We start from the raw sequence: 15,705 nt of genomic DNA, 5'->3' as shown, positions 1-15,705 counted from the left end.
TTGACAGCAACTCCAAGGCAGAAGATTCAGACATCGAGGACATCACTCCAGCACAGCGGGTCGTAATTAAGACCGTCGACCCCGACCCTTCCTCAACACATCCAAAGAAGGCCCCGGTTACACCCTCGCCCTCGGGTGCACACCGACACACTGCCTCTACTGCCCCACCTTCGGGCCCGGCTAAGAAGCTAACTAAGCCTTCAGGCGACTCAGGCTCGAGTCGGCCTTCCCACGGTGCCGGCACACACCTACCGGCACCGAAAAAGACAACATCACCGGCCCCGTCAACATCCAAACCACCGGTGCCGAAGCCTACCGCTACTCCTTCGGCACCAAAACCCAGGTCTGAACCAAGCAAACCCGCTTCGGATTCAAAAAGACCACCGGAACCGAAAAAACATCAGATCCCAAAAATATCCCGGAGCAGAAAAAATCATCGGAGCCGAAAAATGCTCCTGCTTCTCCGGTTAAGGACATTGCCAAAAAACCAAAAGAGACCGCTTCGGTGCCGAAGGCTCCCTCCGCACCAAAAGATCGGCCTCCTGGGGAGGACTTATTTCATCCAGACCCTGCACAAAAGACTCTAGCTAAAGACCCAATCCCTAGGCAGCTAACTTTAGCTTCAAAAAAGCGACCACTGTATACACCAGCGCCAGCTCCTCATTCAAAGAAAAAGGACATGGCTACCTCGCCTTTAAGACTTCCTTCCCCTCCTCCTCCACATATACCTTGACACCCTGCTCCCCTACCACAACATTCCCCTGCATCCTCTATCATACCAGACGATGACAATAGGGATGATAGCTCTGATGATTTAGGGGTTAACATAGATGATCCATCTATTCCTCCAGGCTCACCTGACCCGTGGGATGAATAAAACACCCCAGACTTCCCAAATGTCCCTCAAGATGACATATACCCCTCAAGGCCTTCCCCACCAGAAGACACTATGGGTTTTAATCAGTTGATACACAGAGCCGCGCAATATCATGGAGTAGATATGCATACAAACCCTGTAGATGAAGACTTTCTAATGGATATCTTTGATAATGCACAAAGGTCCTCATCCATTTTACCAATGCTTAAAGGAGTGATTAAGCATGCTCCTGAAGTCTTCAAGGACCCAGTCAGAACTCGGGTCATTAACCCTTGAGTAGAGAAAAAGTATAAAGCTGCCCCTTCAAGACCCAGCATATATTAAAGGTCCAGTACCACTAGACTCACTTGTAGTTTCCAACACACGCAAGAGAGCAAACTCGCAAACATCAGGTGAAGCTGCCCCACCAGATAAAGAGTCTAAGCTACTTGACGCATCAGGGAAAAGAACTGCGTCTCAAGCAGCAAACATGTGGCGTATTGCCAATACACAAGCATTATTGGCCAGATATGACAGGGCGCATTATGATGAATTAGAATCACTAATGCGACACCTCCCTGATAAATACAAAGATAGAGCAAATTAACTTCTTCAAGAAGGGAAAAATATTACAAACACCTCTATCCGGTGTGCACTTGATTCAGTGGACACCGCTTCCAGGGCAGTTAATACCAGTGTTTTATTACGTAGACATGCCTGTCTACGCATCTCAGGGTTCAAACCTGAAGTCCAAAGTGCTATACTTAATCAACCCTTCGATGAGCAACACTTATTCGGACCCAATGTAGATGTATCACTTGAAAAAATGAAAAAGGATACAGATACAGCCAAATCTATGGGAGCCCTGCAGTCGCAGGCTTCCAGACGTTCATTTCGCCGCTCATCTTATCGAGGCACCACCAGGGGATACTCCTCAGACACACCTTCTACCTCATTCAAAGCCCCTACACAATCCACATATAGTAAGGGCTATCAAAGGGGAGGTTACAGGGGTAACAATAACAAAGGCAGAAGTAAAATCAACAACTCCCGCTCTGCCTCTACCCCTGCCCAATGACTCTCCTTCCCTTCCCCCGTCCCATTCCACTCCTGTCGGGGGAAGACTACAACAATACCTACAAGCCTGGGAAAACCTCAAATCAGACAGGTGGGTGCATCAAATAACTCAATCAGGTTACTGTCTAGAGCTAACATCCACCCCCCCAAACATACCACCCAAGCAGCGTCCAATGTCACAAGAACATTTAACACTGCTCAGACAGGAAGTAATATCCCTCCTGCAGAAAAATGCAATAGAAATAGTCCTAAAGTGTCAGCAAAACAAAGGAGTATACTCCCTATATTTTCTAATCCCAAAAAAGGACGGATCTCTAAGACCTATCCTAGACCTCCGACCTCTAAACATTTACATACAGTCGGATAATTTTCATATGGTCACACTCCAACAAGTCCTTCCACTCCTGTTACAAAACAACTTCCTTGTCACTCTAGATCTCAAGGACGCCTACTTCCACATACCCATCCACACAGCGCACAGAAAATATCTCAGATTTGTGCTAGACGGGCAGCACTACCAGTTCAAAGTGCTCCCATTCGGAGTCACAACAGTGCCAAGGGTGTTTACCAAATGCCTAGCAGTAGTAGCAGCACACTTAAGAAGACAACAGATTCCCGTCCTCTCATACCTAGGCGATTGGCTCATAAAAGCCAGCTCATACAGCCAGTGTATACAACACTCACGCTACTATTCAACTGCTTCACGACTTGGGATTCACAGTAAATCACACCAAGTCACATCTGCAACCTTCACACATACAACAATATCTTGGCGCTACAATAAACACCCAACTAACACTAGCATATCCCTCTCCAAACAGGGCAACAAGTTACAAACTCTCCTAACAAAATTCAAACTGCAACCCTCGCTTCCAGCTCGAGTGTTCATGCAGCTCATAGGAATTATGTCATCTTGCATATTTATAGTACCTCACGCAAGACTGCAAATGCGTCCACTTCAAGAGTGCCTAGCACGCCAATGGAACCAGGCTCGTGGTCAATTAACAGACCTAGTGTTGGGAGACAGTTCGACTCATCGCTCTCTACAATGGTGGAGCACCAAAAACCTTTCAAAGAGCCGACCATTCCTACAGCCAGTTCCTCAGATAATCCTGACAGCTGACGCATCGCTCTCCGGCTGGGGAGCTCACCTACTACATCACACCATGCAAGGCAGGTGGACACCGCAAAAAAAGTTACTCCACATCAACCACTTGGAGTTACTAGCTGTATTCCTAGCCCTAAAAGCATTCCAAAAACAAGTATCGGGCAAAGATGTCTTAGTCCGCACTGACAATATGACAGCCATGTACTACATAAACAAACAAGGGGGAACACACTCTCTGCAGCTCTCTGTTAGCACAGCAGATATGGAGATGGGCTATACCACTAAAAATCTTCCTCTTAGCCCAACACGTTCCAGGAGTACAAAACACCATGGCAGATCTGCTAAGTCGACAGACACAATAGATCCACGAGTGGGAACTTCATCCACAAGTTCCTCACCCATTCTTGAATGTGGGGACAACCTCAGATAGACCTCTTTGCAACCCACGAAAACGCAAAATGGCCAAACTTCACCGCCAGATATCCACACCCGCTGTCCAAAGGCAATGTGATATGGATGAACTGGTCCGGAAAATTTGCGTACGCTTTTCCTCCTCTCCCACTACTTCCGTTAGTGAGGCGCAAGCTACAGCAACATTCCCTAACACTCATTCTAGTAGCCCCAACTTGGGCCAGACAACCGTGGTACACCACACTGCTGCAACTATCTGTGGTACCACACCAAAAACTAAACCTATCTCCACGCCTATTAACACAGAACCATGGAGAGATCAGACACCCGTACCCAGCTCAGCTAAACCTAGCGATCTGGCTCCTGAAGTCATAGAGTTCGGTTACGTCAACCTTCCTCCAGAATGCATGAAAGTCATTAAAGAAGCCAGACGTCCCACTACGAGAGCATGTTATGCTGCTAAGTGGAAGCGATTTGTAATATACTGTCAAAACACCCATATAAATCCTTTAGATGTGTCTATTCAGCACATCATAGGATACCTATTACACCTTCAAAAGTGTAATTTAGGTTACACGTCTATCAGACTACACCTTGCTGCCATTGCAGCATATTTACAAAATAGACAACATCTATCTCGGTTTAGAGTACCTGCTATAAAAGCTTTCATGGAAGGACTCAAAAGAATAATCCCTCCCAGAACACCACCTTCACCAGTGTGGAACTTAAACATTATTCTTACACGGTTAATGGGGCCTCCCTTTGAACCGTTACATAAATGCGAATTACAATTCCTAACTTGGAAAGTAGCTTTCTTAGTAGCTATTACTTCTCTCAGAAGGGTCAGTGAACTACATGCATTTACCATTCAAGAACCCTTTTTGCAAATGTATCATAACAAAGTGGTTCTACGCACTAATCCTAAATTCCTTCCAAAAGTCATTTCATCTAAATCGATCTGTTAATTGCCCGTTTTATTCGCACTGCCACAAACAGTCGCAGAAAGAGCTCTACACACTTTAGACGTCAAAAGAGCATTACTGTACTACATCGAAAGGACACAAACTTCGTAAGACTAAACAACTTGTTGTGTCTTTTTCACCACCACATAAAGGCAACCCCATATCAAAATTGGGGATAGCTAGGTGGATTGTTAAATGCATCCAAATATGTTACCAGAAAGTCAAACGTACATTAACAATTCCTCCAAAAGCCCATTCTACAAGGAAAAAAGGGGCTTTAATGGCATTCTTAGGGAACATTCCCCTAGATGATATATGCAAAGCAGCTACATGGTCTACACCGCACACATTCACAAAACACTATTGTGTAGATGTGCAAACTAAACAACAAGCCACTGTGGGCCAGGCTGTACTAAAAACTCTGTTTCAAACTACTGCAACGGATACTGGTGGTCGCCGCTAGGTGTGGGTACTACTATACAATCTATGTGTGTAATCTGCAGCTCATATGCCTCGAACGGAAAATGCTACTTACCAGTATGCATCTGTTCTTGGCATGTAGAGCTGCAGAGTTACACACGCCCAGCCGCCTCCCCGGCTACCTGTATCTGTTCCAGTATTATCTTAGTTAGATACAAATCACATGGACATCACTACTTCTTGTACAGCTCCATCACTTCCCTAATGGCGAAAAACAATCTGGGGATGGATCCGATGCCCATGCGCAGTATCATCCAAAGGAGGATCACCTATCCTGTGACTTCCAAAGACTTTTCTACAACAAAACAAACTGCAAACATCCGGGCCCAACACTAGGTGGCCATCTATGCATAGTGTGTAACTCTGCAGCTCTACATGCCAAGAACAGATGCTTACTGATAAGTAGTATTTTCCTTCTGTGACATAAAACGTCTTTACTTTCACCTTCTTCATTGCCTTGCTGTCTTGAACAACCCCCTCATTCTATTTTGCCATGTTGAAATATTCTCGTTATTTTATTATGTCTTTGTTGCTACAGGAATGCCAACCTGCCGCTGTCTCACTGGATTCACTGGTCCGAAGTGTAACAAGCAAGTGTGTGCCTCTTACTGCCAGAATAACAGCAGCTGCACCGTAAATCAGGGCAACCAACCCAACTGCAGATGCTTTGGAGACTTCATTGGCGACAGATGCCAGTTCAGTGAGTGTCATTCTGTTGCACACTTGGGTATTGTAGTTGGTTTGTATAGTGAGACAATTAAGGTTATAGAGAAAACAAAATGCTGCAGAGTAGCTTTTGGTTTCCCAGTGGGCTCCACAGCTTTCTGCCTTTACGTGCTTGATGAGAAGCTGCACTTCCCTTGGGTGCATATCCTTTTCATATTTCCTGTTAATCATCTCTCTAACTGCCGAAAGACCCCTTTTCCATCTCCCCCTTATAGAACCCCTTCCACTCCTGATCTAAGCATTTTTGTAGGTAGGGATTTAGAAGATGCGGTCTCAAAATTAAGTAATGCTATTATTGTACAGAGAGCGAGCTTTGAGTCCACCCCTTTTAACCATTGCTTTGTATGGCCAGCCTCTTTCAGCCACTCTCTTGAGTCTTAGTTAATCCAGTCTTGGCTCTTCCCAGTGAAGTACTCCTCTCTCAGCTAATGCTACTGGCTGTTGAGTGTATACTTTTGCCTCCACCCAGTTACTTGCTTTGAAATGCATGAGGGACTCCTGTGCAACTATAGTCCTCTTTGTCCGCTCATGCTCCCTTTCTCCCTTGTGCTGGACTCCAGTGTACTAAGGTGGCATGTGTTGGCACATTAAATCCAGACCTGTTACTTTGCTAATGATGGATGTGGGTCATCTTGTGGATCTAACAGTAATGTCCACCCCAAAACATTTGAGTGCAACATTTAAATGAACAACCTGTCAAATGATTCCATTTGTGCATCTTAATTCCATCATCACCCCTATCTGACGGAGGACTCTCAGCCTGTCGGTGAACTATCTGCAAGATAATTGAAAAAGCTCTGTGTACCTATACGGATATACTAAAGGAGTATAAACCTGAGAACAAGAACAAATTATCTGCCAATCCCAGCACAGTTTTTGTGTTACTCTTGTGCCGCACAGAGGTTCACTTTTGACAGAAATGCAATACTCTTTTTCACTTGTAACAGTTGCAGAAAATTCATAAGTATCTATGATTTTATCAACACATAAAATAGAAATAAGTGTGGAATATTATAATATAAACTGTGAATTGCATTGCTTTAGGGGACACATTTTTCAGTGCCTGGACTTGGTTAAAATTGTGCTTGCATTAATGGATTCCTAACATTATCGGTTCAGTTGTGAGAAGCACCTAGCCTTTCATTTTTCTACATATTGACTTAAATTTGCCTGCATTATTTCTGTACACTGAGTTCCAATAGCTTTAAAAGGGATGCATCAAACATGTTATCCTTTAGAAGATGTACATAAGTAGCACATTTCCCCAAATATAACTTAGTTTTTTAGTCCCCGGCATGCAGAATTGTGCTGATAATAGTTTGATATGAACAATTAGTAATCTGTCAAACTGTTACTGGATGCATGTAAAGAAACAGGCAGATTGTTTAAAAGTTTGGAGGTTTTTATTTTTTCATTTATTTTACCTGTTGAAATGTCTTGTCCCTGTCGCCAGAAGTTAGGTGGACAGTGGCCCGGGTTAAGGGAATGTTGCCACCAAGCAGATTCTGCTCTCTTCTGTTTAGACTGTCCTAACATCATGTATCCTTTGCTTCTTTAGGGAAGTGTACTGGCTTCTGTGAAAATGGTGGTATTTGCCAACTGACTGAGAGCAACAGCAAGCAGTGCCGCTGTCCAGTGGAGTATGAGGGGGACCGCTGTGAAATCAACAAGTGCTCCAGATGCCAGGAAGGCACCTGCGACATCAACAAACAGAACGGTGAAGTCACATGCAAGTAAGTGCCTCCCCACTCTCTCTTTCGCCAGAAACTGAACTGAGCTCTACCAAAACCGATTTACCCCTTAGTCTCCTACACCTTAATAGCATACAACCATTTTAGGTGTCAACAGTTATCTAACCATGGGCTTTTGGCTTTTTAATGGAATAAGATTCCTAGTCCTGTTCATTATCCAAATGAATCACCTTAAAAATATGAGGTGAATGAAACTGGGTAACGGCGCTAGTCACACATTAATTATAATCTGTTAACTTTGTTTCCTTTCTGTGGTGAGTTAGGAATACTGTTGCTGGATAATGGACTTGTGTGACCAGGGACACAGTGTTCCAGTCCTAGCCTTTTAGTTAAAAATCTAATGTGCCCTGGGATTTGAGAACTGGGATCACATCTTATCAGCCGGAGTACCAACTGACAATGTGCAATGATTTTGAAATGAAAACCTTTGCACTACACATGATGGCATTTGATCCAGCTCAGTAACACACAGTAGATGTCGGTTTCACTTGTTCACAGTCTGTTCTTTTGTGGCATAGTGTGCTTGCACTGATGCCTGGCCTGGTGATTTGCCTCTGGGACTTCCAGACTTTTCTAGTGCAAAAAAGGGGAGAAACATCAAGTAATTGTGATTTGGTCCCCCTCCTAAAACCCTTTTCTCAAATCTTCTCTCCATAATAAGGGCTCAAGAAGAAGGATACATGCATTCAAATTTTACAGGAGGTGCCTACCTTTGCTTTGAACACTCACAAGTAATGTAATGATGCAGTTACATGAAGCTGCTCCACTTTTAACCTGCCGCAGTCGTTCAATAACGGACATAACTCACAGATGAGCATCTTTCGCTACTTCTTGCATCCTATTTGTAGCTTGTTGTTGTGAAGCAGTTGCCATGCTTTGGGAGTCAACACAAAAGCAATGGCTTGAAATGTTCATGTCCATGCTAGTTATCGACTGGGAATTCCTCCCGGTGACATTCTATTTCACCTGATGCTATTTTGAAAAGGGACCGACCATCAGTCTTGGTCCTGCCACAGAGGAGCAGCTGAGCACAGATTTTGAAGATATGTCTCCTCTGCAAAGAATGACAAGCACATAGACACATATTTTGACTGACTCGGCTGCATCCTAGAAGTGCAGCTTGGTTCTGAGGCACAGCAAGCTCAGGACCAGCCCCTAGAAAAACCCACCCTACTTAGGAAGTGTCATTTAGACCACAAAAAATGATTGCTCCAGTGTTTCTTAATCACTTGCTATGTTTCAGGGCAGCATTTCTTTACATAATTTTTACCTATTTCGTCTTTGAAAGCATTTGAGACTCGACTTGAAGTTGTCATCATTACATTAAAACATAAAATAATTGTGGGCATTTTAAGTGTCTGATGTTTATTCACCTAAAGCCACATGCATTTATGTACAACAAGATTCTCTAGTATTGGATCTTTTATATATTACATGCTTGAATCATTCCCAATCGCCAGAGTGGGAGTCCTACAGTACTAGAAAGCAGTACAGCATAATGCACATAGTCTGTAATGGCCAGAAAACATTCACTTGAGTAACTTATCCACATTATTTATTAAGAACCAAACTTCAGCCTATCAGGCGGCAAGCGCCTCTGGAAACTCCCCACAGAGGCTTCACCACTCCGAGTTTGTACTGCACATTGTGTTATGAAAGTAGCCCTGAACTCTGCTCAGTTTGTTACCAGTTTTCTATTTTGTAGTGGCATATTCATCAGGAAAATCAGTTTCAACCTGCGCCTGCCAAGGTCTGACTACTCAGGATGTCAGAATCCTCAAAGAAAGGAGTTTTCAGACCTTGTGGAACATTTAGGATGAAAAGACTACTCTCGTAAGACCCACACAAGGAATGTATTTACTGTCTATATACTTCACACAAGTTTAAGGACTGTAAAATATGCTGTATCTTTTCTTCAAAGACATTGAAGGATAGAGAGGGGAGGCTTCATATATGGCTCCAAAAATTGAAATCTAAAGAAGGTCCACTTTAAGAAGGATAGTTAAAGATCCATCATGGGTCGTTGGGAGAACATAGAAAGCTCTCACAAACAGAAAAAGGAGAAAAACTCCTCAGAAAAATAATATCTGAGCCCACCACCCCTTCGCTAGTCTGATAATGCAATGGAAGAAGCCTTTCTTAATGCAGTCTACGGAAAAACTGTCTTAACAACGACTTGCATATCTTAACATTGTAGACAATGGCAATGTCGTCGACACCAACAATGACTATGTTGACATCCTCAAGGACATCGACAAATAGCATTGACGATAACTACAGTCGTCGATGACTGCACCATCAACGGCAGTAGCGCTATTGATGAAGAAACCATAGACAACGCAGTCGCAATGTGAAAGGTAACTCAGACAACAATAAAGATGACTGTTCAATCATCAACGATATTGTCAATGACTCCATAGAAGAGAGAAAGAATACAAACTGACACTTTAAATCATGAACGCACCTCTCAAAGTAAAGTCTGTCCTCTCCAACCAACCCACTTGCTGAATGAGGAAGAGGAAGACCAAGAACACCTTGGAATAAGGCCCATGGTCCTTCATACCTAAATGTTAAATATTAGGAGGATGATGGAGGAATACTATGAGGAAGATTATTTTTCCTCAAGATCACAACATATTGTAAAACCTACTTAAGATATGGACTAATACCAACATTTAGGTCACTATCCGTTTCAAGATGGCATGGTTCAGGTGGCAATAACTTTAGTAAATGACCTCCAAGGTATGTTGCAGGATATTAATGGAGGTTTCCGGAACCTACAAAGTCTGCATCTCCATCACAGCCAATAAGACTGCCACAATCCCCTCGCCCCCGCCCTCCTAACTCCCAACCCAACTCAGCCCCCACCAAACCACCTACACCTCGCAAAACCAACTGCGCTCCAAAGACTCCACCTAACCTAGTATGTCTCTACTGCAACGCTAAATCAATGGCCAAACACGCATTACAAATTTGGGCTCTCTTAGACTCTGTGAAACCTGACATACTGTTTGTCACTGAAACTTGGCTCCAGGAATCGTCCACACCAGACATTGCCATAGCCCTTCCCCCGGCCTACAAATTACATAGACTTGATCGCCCTGGAAACAAAAAAGGGGGAGGAACAGCAATAATTTATAACTCAGCTATAAAAATCCATATAAACGACTCTCACCTCGAATGCTGGGGAGAGCTGCTTATGGCCACGATAACAGTGAACAACAAAGAAGCATGGAAGGTAGCCCTTATCTACAGACCTCCCGGCTCTAAAACCAACTTCTCTGAGAAATTAGTAGAAGCCATAGCACCCTATGCTCTAACCACAAAGAATTTCATCCTCCTGGGAGATGTAAATTACCACCTCGAACTCACCACCGATCCTTGCACTATAGATCTAACCACCAATCTAGAAGCCTTACAACTTTGTCAGCTCCCCACAGGTCCAACTCACATAGCTGGGCACACTCTTGATCTCATCTGTACAAATTCCTCTAAAGTCACGATTATACAAAGTGACTTAGTCTTTTGGACGGATCACTACATCATAAAATTCGCTATAAAGGGATCTCAGATCCCGGCGACCCTCCCAAGTAAAATGAAAAAAACTAGACCATGGAATAAAATCACCATACCAGCCTTTAGCAAATCCTTTTCCCCGCCCTCTGTCGCCCAATGCACCAATCTTAGCCAAACTGCCGTGGAATTTGAATCAGCCATTACCACTGCACTTGATGAGATAGCACCTATGCGCACCTCTAAACCTCCAAGAAACAATTCTCTATGGTTTACGCCGGAACTTAAACAAAGAAAATGCGCTACTAGGCTGGCAGAGCGAAAATGGAGACAGACAAAAAGCGCCCAAGACAGACACTTATACAAAGTGGCTCATAGACAGTATATGCAGGACATTGCTGAAGCCAAAAAAGTCTACTTGGGTAACAGGATCGCCCTAGCAGCAAATTCACAACGAGAACTATTTAATATTGTGAAGGAGTTTACCACACCCCCAGGTACACAACAGGCGCTCCCTGACTCCAAAAAATGGGTAGAATCCGTAGCCTCCTACTTTCATGAAAAAATTACCGAAATTTATAAACGATTTCCCCAGCCAACAACTGAGGTTGAGACCAGCACTCCTCCCATTGAAAGGCAAAACTCCCACAGCAGCCACGATAACATGCTGAAACTGTTCTCACCCCTGACCGAGCAGGATGTAAATCACGCGCTGTTGAAAATGAAATCTGGAGCACCGGGTGACCCTGCTTCGCCACAAGTCATACACAAAATCTCTCCAGCTTTGATCCCTACCTTGACTAATATTTTTAACCAATCAATGCAACATTGCGTTGTCCCTGACCATTGGAAAGAAGCAATAATCAGGCCCATTCTGAAGAAACCAAATGCTGACCCAGATCAATTTACAAATTATAGGCCTATCTCCCTTTTGCCACTCTTTGGGAAAGTTATGGAGACCCTAATCAATAAACAACTTGTTGCCCACCTGGAATCAAATAAACTCCTTGATCCATCCCAGTCCGGTTTCAGGGCATTCCACAGCACCGAAACAGCCCTGTTGGAGGTTGTGGACAATATAAGGCTATCTTTAGACTCAAAAAAATCAGCCATCTTGATATTACTGGATCTATCTGCGGCCTTCGACACCATCTCGCATCGCATACTGTTAGAGCGCCTTGCTGAGATTGGTGTCGAAGGAAACGCTCTTAAATGGATATCAAGCTACCTTGAAAACAGACGATCAAGGGTCCAAATCGGCGACCATACCTCTATCTCCTATAAAAATGATAAAGGTGTCCCACAGGGATCTATTTTAAGCCCGACCCTTTTCAATATTTATGTTTCCCCTCTGGCCAAAATCATAAGAGAAAGCGGTTTTGGGACAATATCTTATGCTGACGACACACAGATCCTCGTCACCATCAGCCAAAACCATGAAGACGTCAAACACAGGTTCAAAAATTGTATGACCAATATACAAGAGTGGATGACCAGAAACTACCTAATGATGAACGCAGGGAAGACCGAAGTCATGCTCTTTGGCAAAGCTGACCAAATCTGGTCTCCGGACTGGTGGCCCGACGCTCTTGGTACTTGCCCTGCCCCCAAACCATACGTCAGGAACTTGGGTGTAGTCCTAGACAACAAGCTCACTATGGCTGGACATATAAAAAAAACAGTCGGAAATAGCTACGGCCAGATATGTAGCCTGAGGAAGATCTTTAAATGGATCCTGCTCTCAGTACGCATGCCCCTAGTCCAAGGACTGGTCATAAACAGGATGGACTACGGGAACGCCCTTTTTCAGCCATCAACCAGTCACTACTAAACCGACTTCAGGTTCTTCAAAATACCGCTGCGAGGCTAGTATTAGATCTACCCCCTCGCACCCCGTCAGCAGCATGTCTCAGAACGTTGCACTGGCTCCCCGTTAAAAAACGTATAAAATTCAAACTCTGCTGTCTGGTTCACAAGGCAGTAAATGGACATGGACCGGCTTACCTCGAAAGGAAACTTAAAGCTCATATCCCAATCAGGACTCTACGCTCCTCCAGTAAAGCCCTTCTCTCCATTCCCAGAGTCCGAACGGTCAGAAACGAGGACAGAGCTTTCAGTAAAACCGCCCCAGAAGCATGGAATTCCCTCCCTACATCTCTGAGAGAAGAGCCAGATCACGCCAGATTCCGGAAACTGCTCAAAACCTGTCTCTTTAATCCTTAGTATTCCGAACCCTTAAACCCCTTGAATCTGCTGAAATCCAAGGATCTTGTCTGCTCCCAGCGCTCTGAGACCTTCGGGTGAATTACGCGCTTTACAAATGAAATAAATGTAAGTACAAACCAATGCTCCTCGAACATCGCATCATTTACCAACCTTTCTGACACCGAAAAGAACACCAACTTTAAGCATTGCAGGCCCCCCTAATGACGATGTAGCATCCTCAGGTGAGGATAGAGAAGAAAGGGAAATCCCTGACAATTAATCAACAACCAATTAATGGAATGACTACCTAATTCCAGCACCATCTCTGCTGGCACCACAACTGGTAGACTTTCCACCGGATGACATTGGAGGATTTCATAATTTGATGAAAAGGGCCGCAAAGAGGTTTTAATTATCATTGACTGTTGAACTATCAGATTGTTTTTTTTAACTAGATTTTAAGAAACCTACTAAAAAAAGGCGTCAAGGCAATCCCAATGGTAGATTTTATTTGGGAGAAAGGTGTAAAAATAATGAAGAACCCAGGTTCTGCGGTGTTACCTAGATTGGGTATAAAATATAAAGGATCAGAAAGCTCACCAGCATGCTTGATTGGTCATCCAAAACCAGATTCGGTAGCAGCACAAGGAGCTCAGTGTTGACCAAAGAATCCATCCACACCACCTGATAGAAAAGGATAACATAGGGAAACTTTTTTCCTCTGTCAGCAAGTACTGTTCGAGCAGTCAATACATTGGCTATTCTTGGTTGTTACGACACAAAACTGTGGTGAGGCATTCCAGCATACAGAGATCTCTTGCCGAAAGATGTAAGAGGATAAGCAAAATAGGTCCTAAAACGGGGAAAAGACCTTCTTCTGAAATGATTGACTGTGCAATGGACATCATATCGAAAGGTTTTCACCAGCTGGTGGAAGCTGTTATTTATAGTAGACGGGAAAGGTTGAAAGCCACATCGTTCAAATCAGAAATCCAGAGGACATGCCATATGATGAGGAAGTCTTGTTTGGCAAGCACGTGGACGAGACCTAACAGGCAATTAAAGCAGACATGAATACCGGCAAATCTTTAGGTACCTTGCAGACATGAGAAACATTTATTATCGAGGAGCAAGATGAAGAGGGCTACTCTAATACTGAGGAGGATATCATCCATATAGATACCAGCAATATCAGCCCTTTCAACAGCAGTATCGACCGTCATTTCCCCAGAAACTAATTGGACAATACCCTTAAGATATTGGGAGGGTACTATTTAACAAAATCAGAACCTGGGCTGAGGTGGAAAACATATTAAATAGATGTCAGTTAGGTTTCCAAAGCAATCTATCAATTAAAGAGGTTGGTCGGTAACAACTCTGGTTGTATCTGTCTCCCTTTTTAAAAATTGGAACAATAACCGATGTAGACCATGTATTGGGGATTTTGGTTATTGTCAAATTATTAAAAGCATTAAGTAAAAGAGGTGCCCAGAACTCTGGCCTAAATTTTATAAGATTAATGGGGAGCCATCTGGGCTAGGTGCTTGATTACCCAGACTTTGATTAATAGCACTCTCAACCTCCGAAACTGATATTTGAATTTGGGTACCAACGAAATTATCAGCGATGTCTTCGCACTGGGACGTAGCAGCATATATATTGGAAAAGTGGGTTACCCAAGTTTCACTCGTTATGTTATTGATTTCAACAAAATCAGGTTTAGTCTATGCTTCAATTAGAATGCACTTAGCAGCAATTTCAAGATTTGGACTATTGACTGGTTCACCATCTGAGAGGAAATGGGATATATTCTATAGTGTGGTTGTGCAACCTCTGTCTAATGCACTTACCAACCCCTTTAGGTCCAGTAGGTTTCACCTGTCAAACCTTCAGCTCAACTCTCGGTAGCTGTGGCACTAAGCAGCAAGTTTTACACACGGGGAAAAAGTATAAAGCATTTAAACAGCACCAAAACAATTGAAGAAATCGCCACGATGCTCAAGAAATCTGATACCAGTTTATAAGAAGATACACTATTTTTGTAAGAATTTAGACGCTAGAATGATACAGATCCACTGGAGGTTTGTGGAGATATACATTTTAACAAGAATCAATAAATCAAAGCAATGGCATTCAACCGCAAACCAGCCTTGGCAAATTCAACAAATTTGACATTTCTAAACTTTTTAAAAGAAAACTTGGGTAAGTGTCAATGCGGTCCGGTAGAAGTACTTGGGGCGACCAGCAAGGTCCTTATAAACCGTTATATCCACAGAAGAAGCAGTCTTCAAGCAGTTCTAGGTAATTTATCCACGTTGCAATGGATTCCCATGGAATGGTCCTGATGCACAGGATTAAGGATGTTATGCTCTCAGGATGCCATGGATGCAACGTGGTGGACAAGGACTTCCTGCAGGTGCTCCTCGGTCAATCAAGATGTTGCAGGGTTTATGTCCCACAAGGTCCTCTATTGACCGGCCTGAAGTCCAGTTCCCACTGGACTACCAGTCGCACAATATCACTGTCACTGGCTAATCCTTCCTGGGTGGATAACTCATCTTCTGAGAGTCCAAGCCGGTCTCCGACAGCTCTCCTGGGTTCTGCGAACCAGGGTGC

General features: G+C 43.6%; 1 protein-coding gene across 2 annotated transcripts in view; it reads left to right on the top strand.

Moving 5' to 3' along the window:
* The window catches only part of LRP1 (LDL receptor related protein 1), a 1,437,817-nt gene that overhangs the window by 1,334,480 nt on the left and 87,632 nt on the right, over positions 1-15,705 (top strand). For both annotated transcript variants that reach the window (XM_086966724.1, XM_086966716.1), the window contains exons 83-84: positions 5,433-5,594; positions 7,179-7,353. In XM_086966724.1, the coding sequence (XP_086822850.1) occupies positions 5,433-5,594; positions 7,179-7,353 (337 nt within the window). The remainder of the gene's footprint in view (positions 1-5,432; positions 5,595-7,178; positions 7,354-15,705) is intronic.

Source organism: Lissotriton vulgaris, chromosome 1_1 (genome assembly GCF_964263255.1).
Source record: "Lissotriton vulgaris chromosome 1_1, aLisVul1.2, whole genome shotgun sequence".
Taxonomy (NCBI): domain Eukaryota; kingdom Metazoa; phylum Chordata; class Amphibia; order Caudata; family Salamandridae; genus Lissotriton; species Lissotriton vulgaris.
This window is presented reverse-complemented; position numbering and strand designations above follow the sequence as displayed.